The 17,221-nt window shown below is 47.0% G+C and overlaps 1 protein-coding gene across 1 annotated transcript; it reads right to left on the bottom strand.

The window, feature by feature from the left end:
• Window positions 1-810: 810 nt before the first annotated feature.
• PVALB (parvalbumin) lies at window positions 811-11,878 on the bottom strand. Its single transcript, XM_090041081.1, has 5 exons — window positions 11,788-11,878; window positions 9,164-9,231; window positions 7,310-7,442; window positions 6,789-6,898; window positions 811-1,028 (listed from the first exon to the last, which is right to left on the bottom strand). Exons 2-5 carry the CDS (start codon window positions 9,222-9,224, stop codon window positions 1,000-1,002), a joined length of 333 nt encoding a protein of 110 aa, XP_089897207.1. The 5' UTR covers window positions 9,225-9,231; window positions 11,788-11,878; the 3' UTR covers window positions 811-999.
• Between the last annotated feature and the right edge of the window lie 5,343 nt (window positions 11,879-17,221).

The raw sequence follows: 17,221 nt of genomic DNA, 5'->3' as shown, positions 1-17,221 counted from the left end.
AGATGCTGTAGCCTTACTCCAGGTGTATTTCAGTTTGGGGTGACTGAGGCTTAGTGTCCCCATTGTAAAATAAGAGCAATACTAACTTCTGTGAAGTACTCTATAAAAGATAATAGCATCAAAACTTACCTGGTGCGCTTGTTAACATGGGCATCATGGCAGAGTGTTTACTTTCTCTTTTCCTTTAAATCTGGCCAATGGTTTAATTGGGATGAATCATCCTTCACTCCCTGTCCTAAACATTTGTGTAGCGTTGCTGGTAAATGTACACTGCATTCTAAAAATGACCGCATTTCAGTAGTTTGGGAAATTATCCCAATGCATGATTGACATCTAATGATATTCTTGTAGAACCTTTTGTCCAAAGATCCCATGCACTAGACAAATTTAACAAATGATATCTGCAGACTTCGATTTGCTGATTGCTAAAATGCAGCAGGGAAAAATGTAGGCTAAATATTAGGAAATGCTTTATAGCTGTAAGAACAGTTAAGTCAAAGGAACAAACTGCCAAATGAAGTTGTGTAATTGCCATCACTAGAGCTTTCTCCCGAGTATGAGTATGCATCCATCCATCAGAAATGGCTTAAAGATAATGCAGTCCGGCTTGCCACAGTGCGGAGAGGCTAGGCTGAATGACTCACTGTAAGTATATTCCATCCAAAATAATTCCTTTAAATGCTTTGTACCTTACCGAAACTGGAGCTATAGCTGCAAGAAAGCTGCAAAGCTGAATAAAAAAACTTTCCTTTTCTTTCAGACACCCCAAACCTAAATATAATAAGGAACAGGTAATAGAGAGAGTAGAGCCCAGATTGATGTGACCTTTATTATTTTAACAGTGTCTTTCAGCTCAGTTACAGTGTTGCAGGGTTGCAGAGAACAGAATTGGAGTATAAAATAACATAAATAAATAGAACAGGAGCCAAGGCTGTCAGCAAGGAGGTGGTTGGAATCAGGCAGTGAAGGAGGATGGAGGGTTCAGATTGGTCAAAGCCTTTATGATTCAGCCACAAGAGATGTGAATTCTGGAAAAGAAAAAATGTCTTTTTTTAACCATCAAAGAAGGAAAATGTAAATGAGGAGCAAGCTGTATACAGGGGTTCATAGAGTTACTGACAAGACCTTCATTATCTGCTTTTCGCAATACCTGAATGGCTGGGAGACTTACGTTCATTAGAGTGGAAAATGTCACAGTGAAGTGGAGAACACATTTGAGAAGCCAAGGAATGAGTCTAGGATATGTTGGGTCACCCAAGTGTCCAATTCACTGTGCTTGATTAGCTACATGACACTCCTTGGTTACAAAGCCACTTTTCTTTGTGAACCCAACATGTAGCAAATCAAGAGAAGAGGGCAAACATTGGAAATAAATTTTGTAGTGAGATTGATATCAACAGTTGACAGAGGATCTAATAAGCTTTTCCTAGCATTTTTGCCCCAGTAAGTATATAGAACATTCTCAATTTTAAAAAAATTACAAAAACACAGATTTTAAAAATACAGGATGGACACTTCATTTGCTTTCCAAACGCTTGATGAATTCTTGCCCACATTGCCATCAGTGGCAAAACTCCTACTGACTTCACTAGAGAGAGGATTTTACCCTCTGGTTGTTGTTAGTGTACGTGTAACAACTATAAAGTTATAAAAACCCGTGGATTTCATTTCCTTGTGGTTGTGTTAAAAAGTAAAACTTTCAGACAATCTAAATATATAAAGGGTATGGGAAAGGTATGCTTGCAGGTCCATGAGTAGCTCCTCACCACGTTGAGCTTTGAATACTGGATTACCCAGGGAGGTCCTGTTTCCTCACTCCATAGAGCCTCAAAATGCTCGTGCTTGAAAGTACCATTTACCATTGTGAGCACCAGAGGGCATTAACTGGAGGAAATCCAAAAACAGGCAACAGAGATGATAAAAGGATTTGAAGGCATACAAAGAGAAAGATTTAGGGGCTTTAACAGAAAAAGGATGACAAGTGGGGGAGGCAACCATCTGACTCGAGAGGAAATGATTGAAGGGTGGCATAACAGAAAGAAATGGCCTGACACTTTAAGAATATAGAAAACAAAGTCAGATGCTGGGAAGCAATGTCTAACAGTGAGGCCCATAATGTGGTGGCATACCTGCTATATATGCTGTGGAGGCCCCACTTAGTAGAACAGTTTGAGAATAGCTTGGATAAGCCTTAACAGGCCATACTGTGAAGCAGAGCTGCTGAAAGAGTTTAAATTAAATCCACACTTGTCAGGGAGTCATTCTGAAAGACCTAACTCCAAATGAGGAATCAGGGATGCAGAACATGCAACATGAAACAGGTGTACCTTTCAGGCACAGCAGATATTTAGAGTGAAACAATATGATTGATAAGTGCAGCACAAGCTGGTTTAAGAATGAATAACAACCCAGAATATTCAGAGCAGAAAGAAGTCGTCTGTACAAGCCACCATGTGAAGGAACTGCAGAGAGAAACATAACCTCCATGTGGGTGAAACCTTTCATGTCTTCATGAGACAGAAACAACCTATTTTAACGTCAGCTAGCAGATTAGCTATATTGGCAACAATAGATTTTTTTAAAACTTATTTTCAGTTTCTTTTGAAATACAGTTTGGCCTGGCACCAAAGAGATTGTGCTGGACTGCTTAGCAGTAGTATATGCTAAAATGTTGTGGGGGTGGGGGGCATTTTAATCTTAACTCCCGTTCTGTACTTGCTTGTACTGCTGCTGAATTTCTTTTTAGTGGGACTGTCCCTTTTTACTGACAGCATTTGCTTTTCAGTTTTCTTCTCCCTTTCAAAATTTGGGTGATGAAACTGAGTGAAACCTTGCAGAAATGCTGATTGTCAAATGATGGTAATTTAACCTTGTTTTCTAGCCAACTGTGAGATGGTGCTTATGCTAAGCAAGGCCTAGCATAATTAACAACGCACTAAAACTCCCAGAATGCTTCAAGGAGGTTGAGAAGTCAGCGATTGACATTCTGGTGATCACCATCTGACCCCTGAATAAGAATGCTGACAATGATAAAAATTGCAAGCAAGCAGCTTCTGTCGTAAAAAACCAGGAAACCTCATGGCTAAACCGTAATGACGAAAGATAATCGCATATTAAGCAAGCAATGTCTGATAAATGTTATAAGTAGGTCAGTAAAAATTAACATAAGAAGCGTAAAAATTATAATAAAGAGTGTATCACCTGATATTATAATATAGATGAGTTAACTAGTTAGCAATAGAAGTAAGAATTTGAAATGCATATGTATAAGTGTTATCTTAGATAAGTAATAGTAAAGTTATGTTAGATGCCTCACTCTCAGAGTGTGGACAGTTTTATATCTTTTGTCTAAAAAAGATAAGGGACTCCTTTTAAATGAGCTGTTGACCAGTTCTGAGACTACTAAGTTGGGCAGCCGCACCTAGCCTTCGGGTTAGAAAGCAAGGGCCTGATTTGGGAACCTCGCGAACCAACAGACCTCCTTAGTTTATGACTTTGTGAAACAATACAAGTTTTAAATTGAACATCCAGGTCTGAGCCTGTGCTTAAGTCAGTCCTTCAGTTAGTAACATAATTCGGCACGAACTCACACACCAACTGTATATCAACATGCAAGTTTAAAATGAATGCGTCAGCTCAACACATGATCTGTGATATGTTATTGAAAAAGCTAAATACAATAACTGAGAACATGTTATACAGGCTAATGACTGCTCTCTTAATTCAACCTTCCTGTGGTGCGTATGCACATGATGTTTTGTGGTAATTTATTTAAGGTAATACAAGAGTGCAAAAGAAAAAAACTCCTAAGAGTATTTGTCACATCCCTTCTGATTTTTGAAGATAGTAGAAATGCCAACACCTTAATCATTGGTTTTGAATTCTTAGCATCTTTTCTTCCTATCTCTATTTTTAAGAAAATTATGTGTACAATTAAAAATATTCACAGAACTTCAGTGTGTTGAATGGAGCTATAGAAATCAAGGTTGACACCTATTGAGACAAACATTTGGACCATTGTTCAAACTGTTTTCTTTTAACATCTTCCACTTGTTTTCATAGGCCTATCAATATCCACAAAAGCTTTAAAATGTTCTTGGTCTCACAATCTTTCTGTTGTATTTTTTCTTACAAACCTCCTAAAATTATGTTGCAGCAGTTCTGCAAGTTGATCAGACCCTCAACTTTTACTGATGCCATTGGAAAATGAATGCACTCAGTGCCTCCTTGGGAGATGGTCTACCCCTTGTAGGAAAAAGCCCTATATTTTCAGCAGTTCTAGATTGGCAGGGTACCCATAAAACACAAATTGGGATCCATTCACCAGTAAGTATATATAGGTTAGTAAAATTAAGTTCTGAGCTGAATTCTGTTGTGCCAAAAGAAAAGGCTTTAAGTAATAGACCAGAGAGAGAACTCCTAGTGTCAGACTTGTAAGTGGAGGAGATCCCATAGAGAAAATGAGTGTAACGTCTACAGTGAAATAATCGAGAAACAGTTTGATAGTATAATAGGTCCCTCTTAAAAGGGCACAGAATCCACATCCTTCACTTCTAGACTATCATGGGCTGCTGAGAGCTGCACTAAGAAGGATCAATCTAAATGATTGCCAAAATGAGCTGCAAAAGACTGGATTTCAGCAGTCATCCAGGGATTGATGAGACTCGTGTTAAAAGGATGGACCAAGGTTGAGTGAGGTCAATCTGAGTGTGTGGGTTTGTCATAAATAATGTAGCTTTAAAATTGAAAAAAGATCCAAGTAACTTAAAGAAATATCCATGGGAGTTTTGGCTTTGGTTCCTATCTGTATTGCTTGGAATTGAACATATTGAGAAACAGTCAGATTCACATAAAATGTTTTGTCATATTATTTTCCTCTCATTTGTTCTGGTCAGAGTGCCAACAGGCACCTTTCTGTATGCTCCAAGCTGTGCTGGCTTCAGAATGAGAGAACTCTGAAAGTTGCTTTTTGGGGACATCGCCGGAAAAGAGCAGGGGTGGGGTCTGAGGAAAATAAAGACCTTGAGTCATGTCTTACACTAATGGAAATTCAGATCAATACTATTGAAGTCATACAGGTGATGGAAGAAGAGTCCTGGTGAGCAAATCCTCCTGATCATTCTTTTACAATATGCCTGCACCTAGGCATCGTTTTGCCTTAATGTTCGTTGCAGTATTAATTTGAAAGGAATAAGCGTTATTTGTTTAAATAGGACTAAATAACTCTGACACATCTTTATAAATATAAACACATTTTCTTTAACTCTAGGGATTGGCTAAATTGGAATTGGATGCCTCCAATACAACTCCTGGGTGTAAACCACAAGCAATCAGCTGTGAGCTTCTTTGATAACAATCAAGTTAGTTATTTACTGCAAATCCTATTCCCAAGAGATCTATGGGACTCTTGCCTCTGATTTTTGTTGTTGTTGGAGTGCAGAGGACTAATAAATAATAATGCATGAAATTATTTGAGTCTCTCATAGAATCCTTGGTATAGTAATGCTGATAAAAGTTCAGCTACTCTCACTGAAGCCATAATTATGGCTTGTTTGCCATTGTTACCTAACGAGGGCCTGAGGATTTAAGAAGCTTTAAACCTAGAAATAGGATCATAGTTATTGATCTACCAGTGTGCCATGGTTGGGCGGTTTACCTAATTTGTCAGTTGAAGAGTCTCTCAGTGGATAATTATGTTTTCCTTCCCTTCAATTTCCACCCTATTAACTGGGAGATAACATTGGATAACCTCACTTCCTCTTGTCTTCTCTCAACAGCATTTAAAGATACCTTCATGAATCCCAGAATACCTCAAATGAAGATTTTATTTATCTGAAGGGAGGAAAAAAGTGAGCTGTTTCCAACCTGTCACACGGGCAGATAGGGTGATGGGAGACTACAGAATGATTTCCCATTGTCTATTGGTATAATCTTCCCGCACCATTTCTTTTAGTGGAGGAAAGGGTTCATTCAGAACTCTTGACATCATTGTCTCTACCAATAAATCCAGTAAGGTAGAGGAGAGAAAAGAGGGAAAGGAAGAAACATTGTATAGGTATTAACTTGACAAGAATTTTCCAAGAAAGAGAATGGGGCCAACTTGCAAATGTCAGGTAATGCTGTGGACAAACACTTGTCCCTTTCTTGTAATAGTGATGGTTAATGAGACCGAGTGACTCTTTTTGTAGCGTCCTTGTGAAGATTACTAGTGGGACCCATGCTGGAAAAATCTGGACAGAAACTCATTGCCCTGAAGGCTACATGGTGGAGTTTGAGAGCTTGACAAAGCACATTCAGATGATTAGTCTATTTTTTTCTCATCCAAGTGAAACAGCATTTTTTTCTAATTAAGGAGAAATACCGGTACTCTGCCTCTGCATGTGTACTCCGTCTCTCTTGCTTGTTCTGAGCACTGTGTTCAAGATCAACGTAGGTAAACTCTTAGGATTTGGCCAACTGAAACCAGTGTAAAGAATTCCACTAGCTTCACTGGGGGGTCAAGTCAAGCTCCTAGTCCCGAGCTGTGGTGAGCCTGATCTGCTTTTATCTTGTAATAAATCTTGGCTTTCAGTAAACTCCTGCTCCCTCTAGTGTTGGCACTCTGCTGCTGTACCCTCTAAATCCTGCAGGAGGGCATCACAAATTTAGCAAGCCCTGCAATTTGATTAAATCCAAATTGCACCCTCCACAAGGTCACAGCCCACAGTGAGGTCTGTGGTGGTTGCACCTCCATACATCAGAGCAACATTTGAGTTTTAGTACCAAGACTTATTCCCCAATTTACATACCATCAACACCAATTTTGCCATCTCCATCCTTGTCTCCAGCAGCCAGGAGCGCCTTAGTTTCTTTATCTGACAGGTCTCTGGCATCAGGGGTAAAGCCCTTCAGTACAGATCTAAAGAAAGGTATGTAACAAAGAGGCAGCTGAGTCAGAAGGTGAGGAGTCCGGTGTTTTTGGAGGGCACGGATTACTATCACTGGTGGTTATACTTGTAACTGAATACAAAAGCTTATCCTGTGCTGGTGATCCGTACCACAAAGACAGAATTCTGTCATCAAGCTGCTTTGTTATGAAGAAGCTATTAATGCAGTATGCATCACGTATGTGCTTCAGGTACATCACAATCAAAGTTACGTTTTTGTGCCTACTTTTATTGCCCCTCCTGAACCCAGCAAACAACTGGGTACTGCACAAAAATGGCAGTCAGGAATCACACTATGCTAGGGTGTCTTTATGCATACTAAAACAGAAATATGGTCTCTAATCTAAGGTCATCCTATCTGGGGAGGATTTAGCTTTACTTACTTTAACTCATCTTCCTCAATGAAGCCGCTTCTATCTTTGTCAAGAATGTGGAAAACCTTCTTCACATCATCCTGGCTCTTCTTTTTCAAACCCACCATCTCAAAGAACTTCTTGTGGTTGAAGGACTCAGCAGCTAAAGGACCAGAATTGTTAGAGGACTTATTAGTCTAGTTGCTGAGCAAATTGGTATCTATGTACTTGACTTTCTCACTGCACAGTGTCCAAGTTGCAAGTCCTATCCCAAGATGCCACAGCTGATGTCTGAGTCCTGTTTTGCTGGGCACTGAACCTAACTAGAGTCCTTGCCCCAAAGACACTGCAGTCTAAGGTGAAAAGAGAGGGGACTGAGATATAGAAGGATGAAGTGACTTGCCCAAGGTCACAGAGGGAGTCTGTGACGGGACTGGAAATGGAATCTAGATCTTCTCCGTCTCATTCTAGTGTCTTAACTGCATGACCTCTTGCTGAGAATAAGGATATCTTCTGTTGTTGAAAACAACCCTCTGAACCAGAAAGGTGAATTTGGGGTAGACTACCTAACCTTTAAAAAAGAAAAAATCTTGGACTACATTTTCTGCTCAACTGCAGAGGCTACCAATGATGAGAACTCCTTGGAGAAAATGGATACAACTCCCTTTTCTCAAAAGCCCCATAAAAAAATAGGAGTATTGCATTCTCACATTGCTTTAGCAACTCAAAGGTGTTGTGTGCGCTAGGCAGGGCTGCTGTGCTGTAAGACCTTGGGAGGCACAAACCTTACACAAAAATGGTATCTAGTTGCTGAAATGAGAGATACGGAGATGAGCTTTTCTCTAGTCTACTTCTCCCTTCCTGCACCAGCACCTCCTCCAACTCCCACCCATGCAAGGTTACTCATAACAGTGGGATCTAATGCAGTGACCTCCAAGAAGTGTGATGGACTTGCAACGCAGCCTTACTTCTTCTGCAGCAGCCTCTCTGAGCTACCGTAAAAAATAAGGTGGGTCAGCCTCCATGCAGCTGCTTAGCAGGGAGAGATGTGCAACCCCCTTGGCTGCTGCTGCTCCCTTGCCCCAGGACTGTTGGATGGGAGCAGGACAAGGCAAGCTGAAGAGGGAGGACCTGCCTGGGAGCAGAGCTCAGTCCACTAGTCCGCTGCTCCTTGTGCCCGGAGGGGGGAGTTTCTTGGGGCTTGGCTGGCTTTCTGATCTTAGGACATCCTATCTGGGGAGGAAGGGGCTTCTCCCCCCACCTTCTTTTAAGGGGCAAGGTCACTTGCGGGCAGTTGAGTGGGAGCTGCTGTAGTTCATCTGGGAGCACAGAGCTTGGCTTGAGTGCAGCAGCCAGCAGCACAGGAGGGGTGTCCTGCAGCCCATGCTGACTAAGAGAAACGGGGAATCTGACACCCGGGAGAGGCTGCTGGTTCAGGAGGGAGGCTGCAGCCAGCACCTTTCCCCAGGGCACTCCTGCAGCCGGGGAGGGGGAGGCATCCTCTTGGGTCCTCCCTGCACTGCAAGCAGAAGCCCTGGCGGGGAGCTGGGGGCTTCTCCCCCAGCCCTGGCGGGTCCCTTCTGCTTGAAGATGAATGTGGGTGTTGTCTGTCGCCTCTCCCTATGCCCGAAGGGGGCTTGTGCCCCAAAGCTTGCAGAGAGCCCTTTTCCCCCCAAGACATCGCTTCGCCCCAAAGAGCCTTGCCCGGGAAGGGAGGACTGAATGGGGCATTTCCCTCTCCAGGGGAAGTTTGCAGCGGCTGCTTGCTAGCACGCTCCTTCATGCACCTCTCCCCTCTTGGCTGCCTCGTCCAGCCGCATCCTGTCCGGGCCGCGGAATAAGCCCCCCCACCCCCGGGAAGGCAGGGGCCCGCCGCGCACTCACCCGCAAAGGCTCCCACCGCCTTCTTGATATCATCCGCGCTGAGCAAGTCGGTCATCGCCATCCTGCAACTGTTTGAGCGGGGAGGCGAGTGCGAGGAAAAAAAAAAAGATTCAAAAGTGCTTTTCTCATCATTTGCTCATATGACCCGGGCTGGCCCCGCGCCAGCTCTAGCTCTGTGTGCACAAGTGCCCGGGCTGGCACCAAACAGTTTGCACCCCCCCCCCCGCCCGCCCATCCATGCGCCGCAGGAGCCAGCGGGCTGCTAAAGATAGGGCTCGGGGAGGGGGCTGGAGGCACGGCGGGGCACAGCCCGGGGCTGGGAGGGTCTAGGCTGCGAGAGGAGCCGTGTCAAGGTCAGGCGGGCGGCGTGGTGCAGAGCAGACCCGCTTCCCAGGCAAGGATCTGCAGCATCCTCCCCGCTGCCGGGGGGGTGGGTCTGGGAATGCGTCTCCCCTTGCCCCCCAGCCTCTACCCCTGCTTCTCCCCCCCACCCCCCATCTCTTCTCCGAGCGAGCCTTGCCGTGCTGCAGAGCGCCGAGCCAGGCTGGAGGGGGACCCCCTCCCCCCCTTGTGTGTCACCCATTGTCTTGTCACAAAGTGCTGTGCTGGGGGCTGCCGCCCATCCACTCGCCCCCGCGGCTGGCATTTACCAGCCTGGGTTCAGCAGAAGAATGGGCATTTACTGGGCCAGAGCCTGGCAGTGTCCCCAGGCACACAGGGGCAGAGAGCGGGTGCCGAATGGGGCAAGAGCACTGGGTAGGGCCAGGGTTTCCCCCACCCCGCCTTGTTGCCCTCTGGCTTGCAATCTCCAGTGTTTCAGGTGGAGGGCATTGGGATTCAAACGCTGTGCTCCTCACTCCGCTCCTGATGCCCCTTTCCTCCAAGAAATGGACTCATGGCCCCCCCACTTTTTTTCAAATGGAAGTTGGCTAAACTCTCAGCTTCCCCAGCAGCTGGCAGCAAGGAGCTCCACGCTGGCATGAGGAGCTACGTGAACAAGGATGGCCGGATGGCTTCGTTGTATACCCCCTAGTTAGGATCCTAGCCAAGGAGGGCTGGAAGGGACCTGGAGGGGGGCGGGGGGGTCACTTCTAGGCCATCTAACTGCCTGCTCAAAGCAGGGCCAGGCACAGCTATCTCATCCCAGCCAAGGCTTTGGCTAGCCAAGGATGGAGCTCTTGCATTGAGACAGAGGGAGAGTGAAAAAGAAAGCCCTAGTGCCTTTCTCTTCCCCCTTGCACTTGCCCAGGAGGGAGAAGTCCCCACTTGTCTCCAGCGGCAGAGGGCCTGTGTGCACATGGGACCACCTGTTGCTCAGCTTCTCCCCCCGCCGCTCAGCAGAGCTCGACTCAGCCCTTAAGCCCTGTCGCAGCCTGCCTGGATACCCTGCTTGCAAGTGACTTGTGTTTCGGGCTCTGCCTCTCTCTGCTCACAGTGCAGCAGCCTCTTTGGAGGGCTGCTCCAGCAGGTAACTCAAGCTGGGGGCGTGGGGGGGTGGCAAGCTCTGGGGGGAAGCACACTGTGCTGGCAGGCTCCCCTCAGCTCCACTCGAGTGAGACAGCTGTCAGCGAAACAGGTGACTGTGGCAGGGGGACCACAGCAGCCCCCCTCCCCATAGCCAGCACATCTCCCCTGCCTGGGCCTCAGCCTGCCTCGGACCCCCTCAGCCGTGACCCCTGCCTCAGACCACTCAACCCAGGGGGATAAATGCTGCCTAGGAAGCCTCAGAGCATGGTTGTGCCCTCCCTTTCTCATCCCAGGAGCACAGCAGCCTTTGTTTCTGGCACATGGAGGCAGCTCTGGGGCTGGAAGGGCTTTGAGCTGGGGGCCAGCATGGATTCTCCCCCCTCCTTGCAGAGTCTTTCAGGCAGCTCTGGCTAAGTGGCTCCCCCCTCTGTCCAGGCTGTAGTCAAAGGGGACTGGAAGGTGCTCCATGACCCTTGTCCTTCCTCATCCTGCCTGCATGGGGCTGTGCCCTTTTTCTCTGCGCTCCCTGCCTGGTGCTGCCTACCCTTCTGCTGCAGCCATGCCAAGCCCCTGTTCCCCATCCCCTCCATCGTCTGCCCAGGCTAATTGCTCCACCAGGGAGAGACAAACAAATCTGCTGAACCCAAACAACCAGGGACAGTTCCACCCCCATGCCCAGGTGAGCCCCAGGCATCCCTTGCCCAGCCCACTGGAGGCTATGCTAGTGTGGGGAAGGGGATGCTTGAGCCTCTCTTGCCACATGCTGTACTTTGGCTGCAAAGTTTTACTTTGGCATCTTTCAGCCAATGTTGTTCACTTTCCCTTTCCCTCTTGTGCCATTGTTTCCCTTTGTTTCCATCCCTCTTTGTCATTGTTTCCTCCTCCTTTCCCCTGCCTCTTTAGTTATCCTCCCCTTCCATGCAGTCCTTTCTTTCTCTCTCTCTCGCTCTCCTTCTCTCTCTCCTTTGGGCTCTTCCACTGCAGTCAGTCAGCTGGGAGGCAGGGATCATTGCTTCTCCTCTCCCTTAGAGCCTCTCCTCTCCCTCTGTTCAATGGCAATTATCTGGGGAGATCTCGCAGCTGATTTTCCTTCAGGTGAAAATCCCTTCAGTGGATCCATCCCAGCTGTGGGAGTGTCACCCTGTCTTGCTACTTACCTTTGGTGGCTGCCTGTGAAGTGCTGGAAAGGGCTGCTGGATGCTGAGGTGGTGTCAAAGGGAGGTGAAACCCAGGGTGGGAACCCCACTTATATAGGCTCCCAGCCCTTTCTATTTTGGGCAGGCGATTACCCCCTCCTCACTGGTGTCAGATACTCAGGGACAGCAGTGGTGGTATCACATGTACCTTTCCCATAACTAATCGAGTAGCACTATTAATACTCCTTGGCACTTACCTTCCCCTCGCTGCGGAAACCTGTCACCTCGGCAGAGTGCCATTAGGCTTGCCACTTGATTGAGGACCTTAGATCACCAGGAAGGGGTATCATTTTGATGTCTGGGGCAAAGGGGTGCTTCAGGGAGTTGCTGATGGCCCCAATGGGACCAAGGGAGTGCCCAGCTACAGGGAAGTAGGGGGGTGGAAAGGCAGGACCTTGCTTAAGGTGCATCGGATGATAGAAGGGGAGCAGCAATTTCAAGCTGGAGAACTTACCTCTTACCTGACTTTTCGTCCCTCGGCAGATACCTCTTGACAGAAAGAAGAGTCCAAATCTGCAGCCTGCTTCAGAGCCACAATTCAGTAGGAGCACTTCACCCTGATCTCTGCACCAAGGGGGATCCTGCCCACAGGCAGGCCTAAGCCAAAGTGAAAGATGCTCACCATCAACAGGATGACCAGGAGGTGAAGCTGCTCTCTTATGGGCAGCCACCAACCCTACCTCTACTCTTTCCTGACATATACTGTCATTACAGCTGTATCTAAGTGTTCAAGTCTGCGTTGAGGATGGATGGTGCAGGGCTCTGTACCTATTCAAAGGTAGGGTCCCTTCCAGGTTGTAAGATGATCTAGGACAGTCAACCCCCAAAGGGTAAGAAAAGGGGCATAATCACTGTATGCATACACATTAGACTCTAAACTCTGCAATGCAGGGACTGTTTCGCTTTCTGGGTCAATCTAGTGCAATGAGGCCCTGTTTAGCACCTCTGGGAACTTCCCTGACATCCTCTTCCTCCTCCTCCTCATTATTTTATTATAGGAAACAATATTAAGTGCCATTAAGCCCCATCTGCCCTTCTGTGGTTTGGGAAGGCACTTTCTTTGCCATTTTCATTTTTCCTGGCATGGGAGCTGTTTTTATAGAGGGTTGCTAATTGCACTAATCTACAGGATATTTGCAGGGAGGGGAAGGCCTCTCTTTTCAGGACTTGGTAAGCAGCTGTTCTCAAATGCAGAAGCCACTAAGGCTGTTGTGAAGTGCTCAGGCACATCTGTAATACAGCTGGAATTCTCTGGGGAGGATAGGATGCTAAAGGCTGCAAAAGTGGGGTTTGTTTTCCTAGTTTGACTGCTTGATCCTAGGTGTACACAGGCTAAATAGCAATGATTACTGTAGCAAAGCTTCCTATTTCGTGCCTTTCTGGTGCTGAATTCTGTTGTAAACTACAGGGGTTTACAGAAATTCTCCAGCAGCTTGAGCTATTTTCAAAGATGGGAGATTTATTGAATCAAATATGACAGTGATTAATTTAAGCAGTATAGAATTCCTTGGGTTATTTATTTTGTATTACATTTCTTGTGGAGGTCCTTGAATTTATGGCATATTACACGTTTTGTTCTGAAAATAGTAAGCGTGAAGGTGATATTGCATTGTTGGAGGCCCCTGGAGCTCCTTGTTCTTCTCTCCAGCAACCAGCTGTCCCATTACATTGGTTCTGAGTGGTTAAGGCTATGGACTTAAAGTTGTGGCCAAACATATCCTTTAAACTGTTTTAGGCGTGAACATCAGAAGTTATGATACAACTCTTACCTCTGCAGGATCACACAAGAATACACGTTAGCTGAACTGATTCTCTCTCAACCCTGAATGGATTTATAGGATCTTAGGAATGTAGGGCTGGAAGGAACTTTATGGCTAAGTACAGACGTTCAAAAAGCCCAAGCCTGAATTGATTCAGTCTTTGCAGGTTAGTCTAACCTGCATAGATTGAACTGATTTGCAAATGAACAGACATTCACTTTTGATTCCAAAAATGCAGCCACGTGCCTGCAGTGGCTTAAGCTAGAAGCCATGAAGTGTTAGAGTGAGCTCTGCCTTGCCTTCAGGCTGGAGGGAAGCTGAGCTGAGTGGGGGTTGACCAGGGCGCAGCAGGCTGAGTATGACTGGGGAAGGATTTAAACCCCCACCATGGCCAGCAGGGACCCCAGCTGGGGTCTTCCTGGCTTTTCCCCCCTGTTTGCTGCTCAGCAGAGCGCAGGACCCCCAGAGTCTCCCTCCCAGCCAGGGGGCAATCCCGCTGTGCCTTCCCAGCTGCTGGGGCCCAGATCTTGCTTGTGGCAGCCCAGGAGCAAAGGCCAGATTGGGGGGAGGCAGGGGAATGAAACAGCCCCAAACCCAGGTGGGGACACACACAGAGGGATTGTGGTGGCAAGGTCTCCATCCTGGGCATGAGCCCTGCCAAGCAGAGGGCCCCAGGCTGGGGGTGGGGAAGGGGCTCAAGTTTGTCCATGCTAGCTCAGGGCAGAGTGGAGCTGAGTCGAACATGCATATGGGGGAGCAGCTCCTGCCCGGCAGCCCCTTCTGCCCTCTGGAGAGCAGTGCTTGGGCCAGGCCTAGCTCCAGCAGTGGTGCGCATGGTGCAGGCTTGCCTCCTCAGCCCTGAGCACTATTACCTGCATCCCCCAAGTGGCTGGGTGCTGAGCTGGGCATGCACTGCTCACTTCCCCTTCCTGGCAGCAACAGTGAAGCACAACCCTCTGTACCAAGCGCCAGGTTGTGCCTATCTGTATGGCCAGGGCAGGCCCCTGGACGGTGGCGGTGGTGGGGAAGCTGTTGGGGTAGTGCCCCTGTACCTGGCACCTAGTATGTGGGCCATGCTGCGCCGCTGCTGCTGGGTAGGGGAAGTTAGCAGTGCATGCCCAGCTCTGCACTCGTGGGACACAGGTAATAGCTCATGGGGCTGATGGGGTGAGCCTGTGCCATGCACACTGGCACTTTTCTCAGTGGGCAGAAGGGGCTGCTGAGCAGAGGCTGCTCCCTCAGCTGCATGCTCAGGTCGGCTCTGCCTCAGGCTAGCACAGATGCACTTGAGACCCTTCCCTGCCCTGCTCCCCACCCCTGCTACCAACCTGGGTCCCTCTGCTCAGTGGTGCTCATGTCCAGGATGGAGCTGCCACTGCTGTGCTCCCCCTGTGTGTTGTCCCCACCTGGGCTTGGGGCTGTTTCATTCCCTTCCCTTCCCTCCCCAGTGATTTGGCCTTTGCTTCTGGGCTGCCCCAAGTAAGATCCAGGCCCTGGTGGCTGGGAAGGGAAAGTGGGATTGCCCACTGGCTGGGAGGGGGGTTCTGGGTGTCCCGAGTTGTGCTGAGCCCCAAGCAGGGGTGAGAAGCCAGGCAGACTCTGCCAGTGAGAGAGGGGAGGCAGGGGGGTTTAATTTTCCTCTGTCCCTAGCCCCTGCCCCCTGCACTTCAGTGGGCAAAAGTCCGGCAGGGGCTGCTCCGCCCCCTCGAGGCAGACAGGGCTGTGTCCCCAGCACACCCACCCCCTTGTCAGCCAGTGGTCACTGCTCCAGCGAGAGAACAGAGGGGCAGGGCCAACCATGCTCTGCTCTAGCAGACAGCACAACCCAGCCTAGGCCTGCAAAGCATGCTGGGATGCTGTGGGTCTGCGATTTAACTTTTGAATCAGGGAGAGGTCTGGGACAGAAGTTTCATATACTGGTTTGACCTAAATCAGTTAAGTCTGATACTACATTCAACCAGGTTTATCTTAAACTAGTTTTGGTCATTTTTAACCTGATTTATGTGCACTGAACTTGTATTCTGTTACAGGTTTAAAGCAGTTTCTGATCACTTAAACAAGTTTAAGTGTAATTTCTGTCCCTAGCATATGAGGTCACCTTCTAATTCAACCCCCTGCTCAAAGCAGGATCATACCTGACTAAACTATCTCAACCAAGTGCCTGTCTAACCTGCTCTTGACAATTTCCAGGGATGGAGATTCCACAACTTTTCAAGGTAGCCTGTTTCAGTGCTTGACCACCCTTAGTCACTTGTATTTCTACATAAGGCTGCACAGATAACAATTACTTTGTAATGGCTTATTTTGCTATCATTTGATATCAGTACAATTGATATATCTGTCTTCACTGTAGTTACATTTTGAGCCATCTGATATTTCTGGGCTTAAGTGTTTCCCTTGGTGAGATAACTGACCATTGAAACAGCATGTCTCCATAATGTGCCTTCCACTGAAACATACAACATGGAGTTTGCTTTGCACTATAACAAATTGCTATACTTTTTGACAGAGGATCAAGAGCAGAGGCTGGTTTAGGGAGGTCATCTTGTTCTTGGCTGTTTGCAGAGGCTCTATGCCACTGCTATTTGGATGCTGTCTGGGTAGCCTTTCCCTCTCATCCTCTTCCTCTGATGGTTTTCAAGGATGAAGGTTTGGATACCTCTTTTTTTTGGCTGTGGGGCTGTGGTTTACCTCTTATGTTGTCTTTCCATCTGGTCTGGTGCAGGGGAACATATGTTTCATAGTTTGTAGGTCCACGAGCAAGGACAGAATCCCAGTAGTTAATACAGTACAAGTGGAGAGCTAGCTTATGTAATTCCTTTGAATAGCCCAGGCATGTGAAAGTCTCATAGATTAGAGGAAATCCTTTCTTATCCTTTAAGTTGATTCCTACTGAAGCTAATTCACAAAGGGAAAAGAAAATCCATAACACTTTTTCAGGCGGAAAGTGAGAATTCTGTCAGATGGTGATTATTTAATTTAGCTAACATTTTTTTTTCCACCTGGTGGGATGGAGAATGCAATATATAGTTTGCTGCTATCAGTCTGATCCAAGTCAGGAGCAACTGTGTGTTGTTATTGTGTGACATCTGATTGGTGAAAGTATACCTGTGGGAAAATAAATTAGTTGGGTAGAGAGGATGTCTCATCCCACTGATCAATAGGTAAGTGACCACATCACTTAAACCACTATCTCCACTGGCTTCTTTCAGGGAAACTGAAGAACTGTTTAGGCCTTGGAAACTCTTTTTTAGGTTATATCTTCATTGCAAAGGTAATTGGGACTTTTACCCAGTTTTTAATTCTAATTCCCATCTTGTCTACACACAAACACCTCAGCTCTTGATTTGGAGGTGCTTTAAACCCTGACTAGTGAACCTAGCTGAGATAATCTTTGAGGTCAGAATCCAAGCCTGTTGCTAGTGCTTTGGAACAGAAGCGTGCTCTGGTGCTGTCCAGACTGTATCAATTACATGGATAACAAGAGACTTTGATCTCCAAAGCTGCCAGCCTGGCACCAAGCCTACATTTTCTTTCTTTTGTTTTATTTGTTTAATGACTCGTGTGACCACTTCATTTGGGAAGATGTCCCACAGCTTGAGAGCTTTCTCTGACACAAAATGTTTCCTGACTGT

This window comes from Crocodylus siamensis, chromosome 4 (genome assembly GCF_052110815.1).
Source record: "Crocodylus siamensis isolate JL-2025a chromosome 4, ASM5211081v1, whole genome shotgun sequence".
Lineage (NCBI taxonomy): Eukaryota > Metazoa > Chordata > Crocodylia > Crocodylidae > Crocodylus > Crocodylus siamensis.
The sequence above is the reverse complement of the archived record's forward strand: the minus strand, read 5'-3'. Positions and strand labels throughout refer to the sequence as shown.

Excerpts from the sequence above, each read along its gene's own strand:
- PVALB (XM_090041081.1), bottom strand. The coding sequence starts at position 9,224 with ATGGCGATGACCGACTTGCTCAGCGCGGATGATATCAAGAAGGCGGTG. Across the intron at positions 6,899-7,309 it reads ATTGAGGAAGATGAGTTAAA|ATCTGTACTGAAGGGCTTTA; the intron begins GTAAGTAAAGCT and ends ACCTTTCTTTAG. Across the intron at positions 1,029-6,788 it reads TGGCAAAATTGGTGTTGATG|AATTCACATCTCTTGTGGCT; the intron begins GTATGTAAATTG and ends TTTCTTTTCCAG.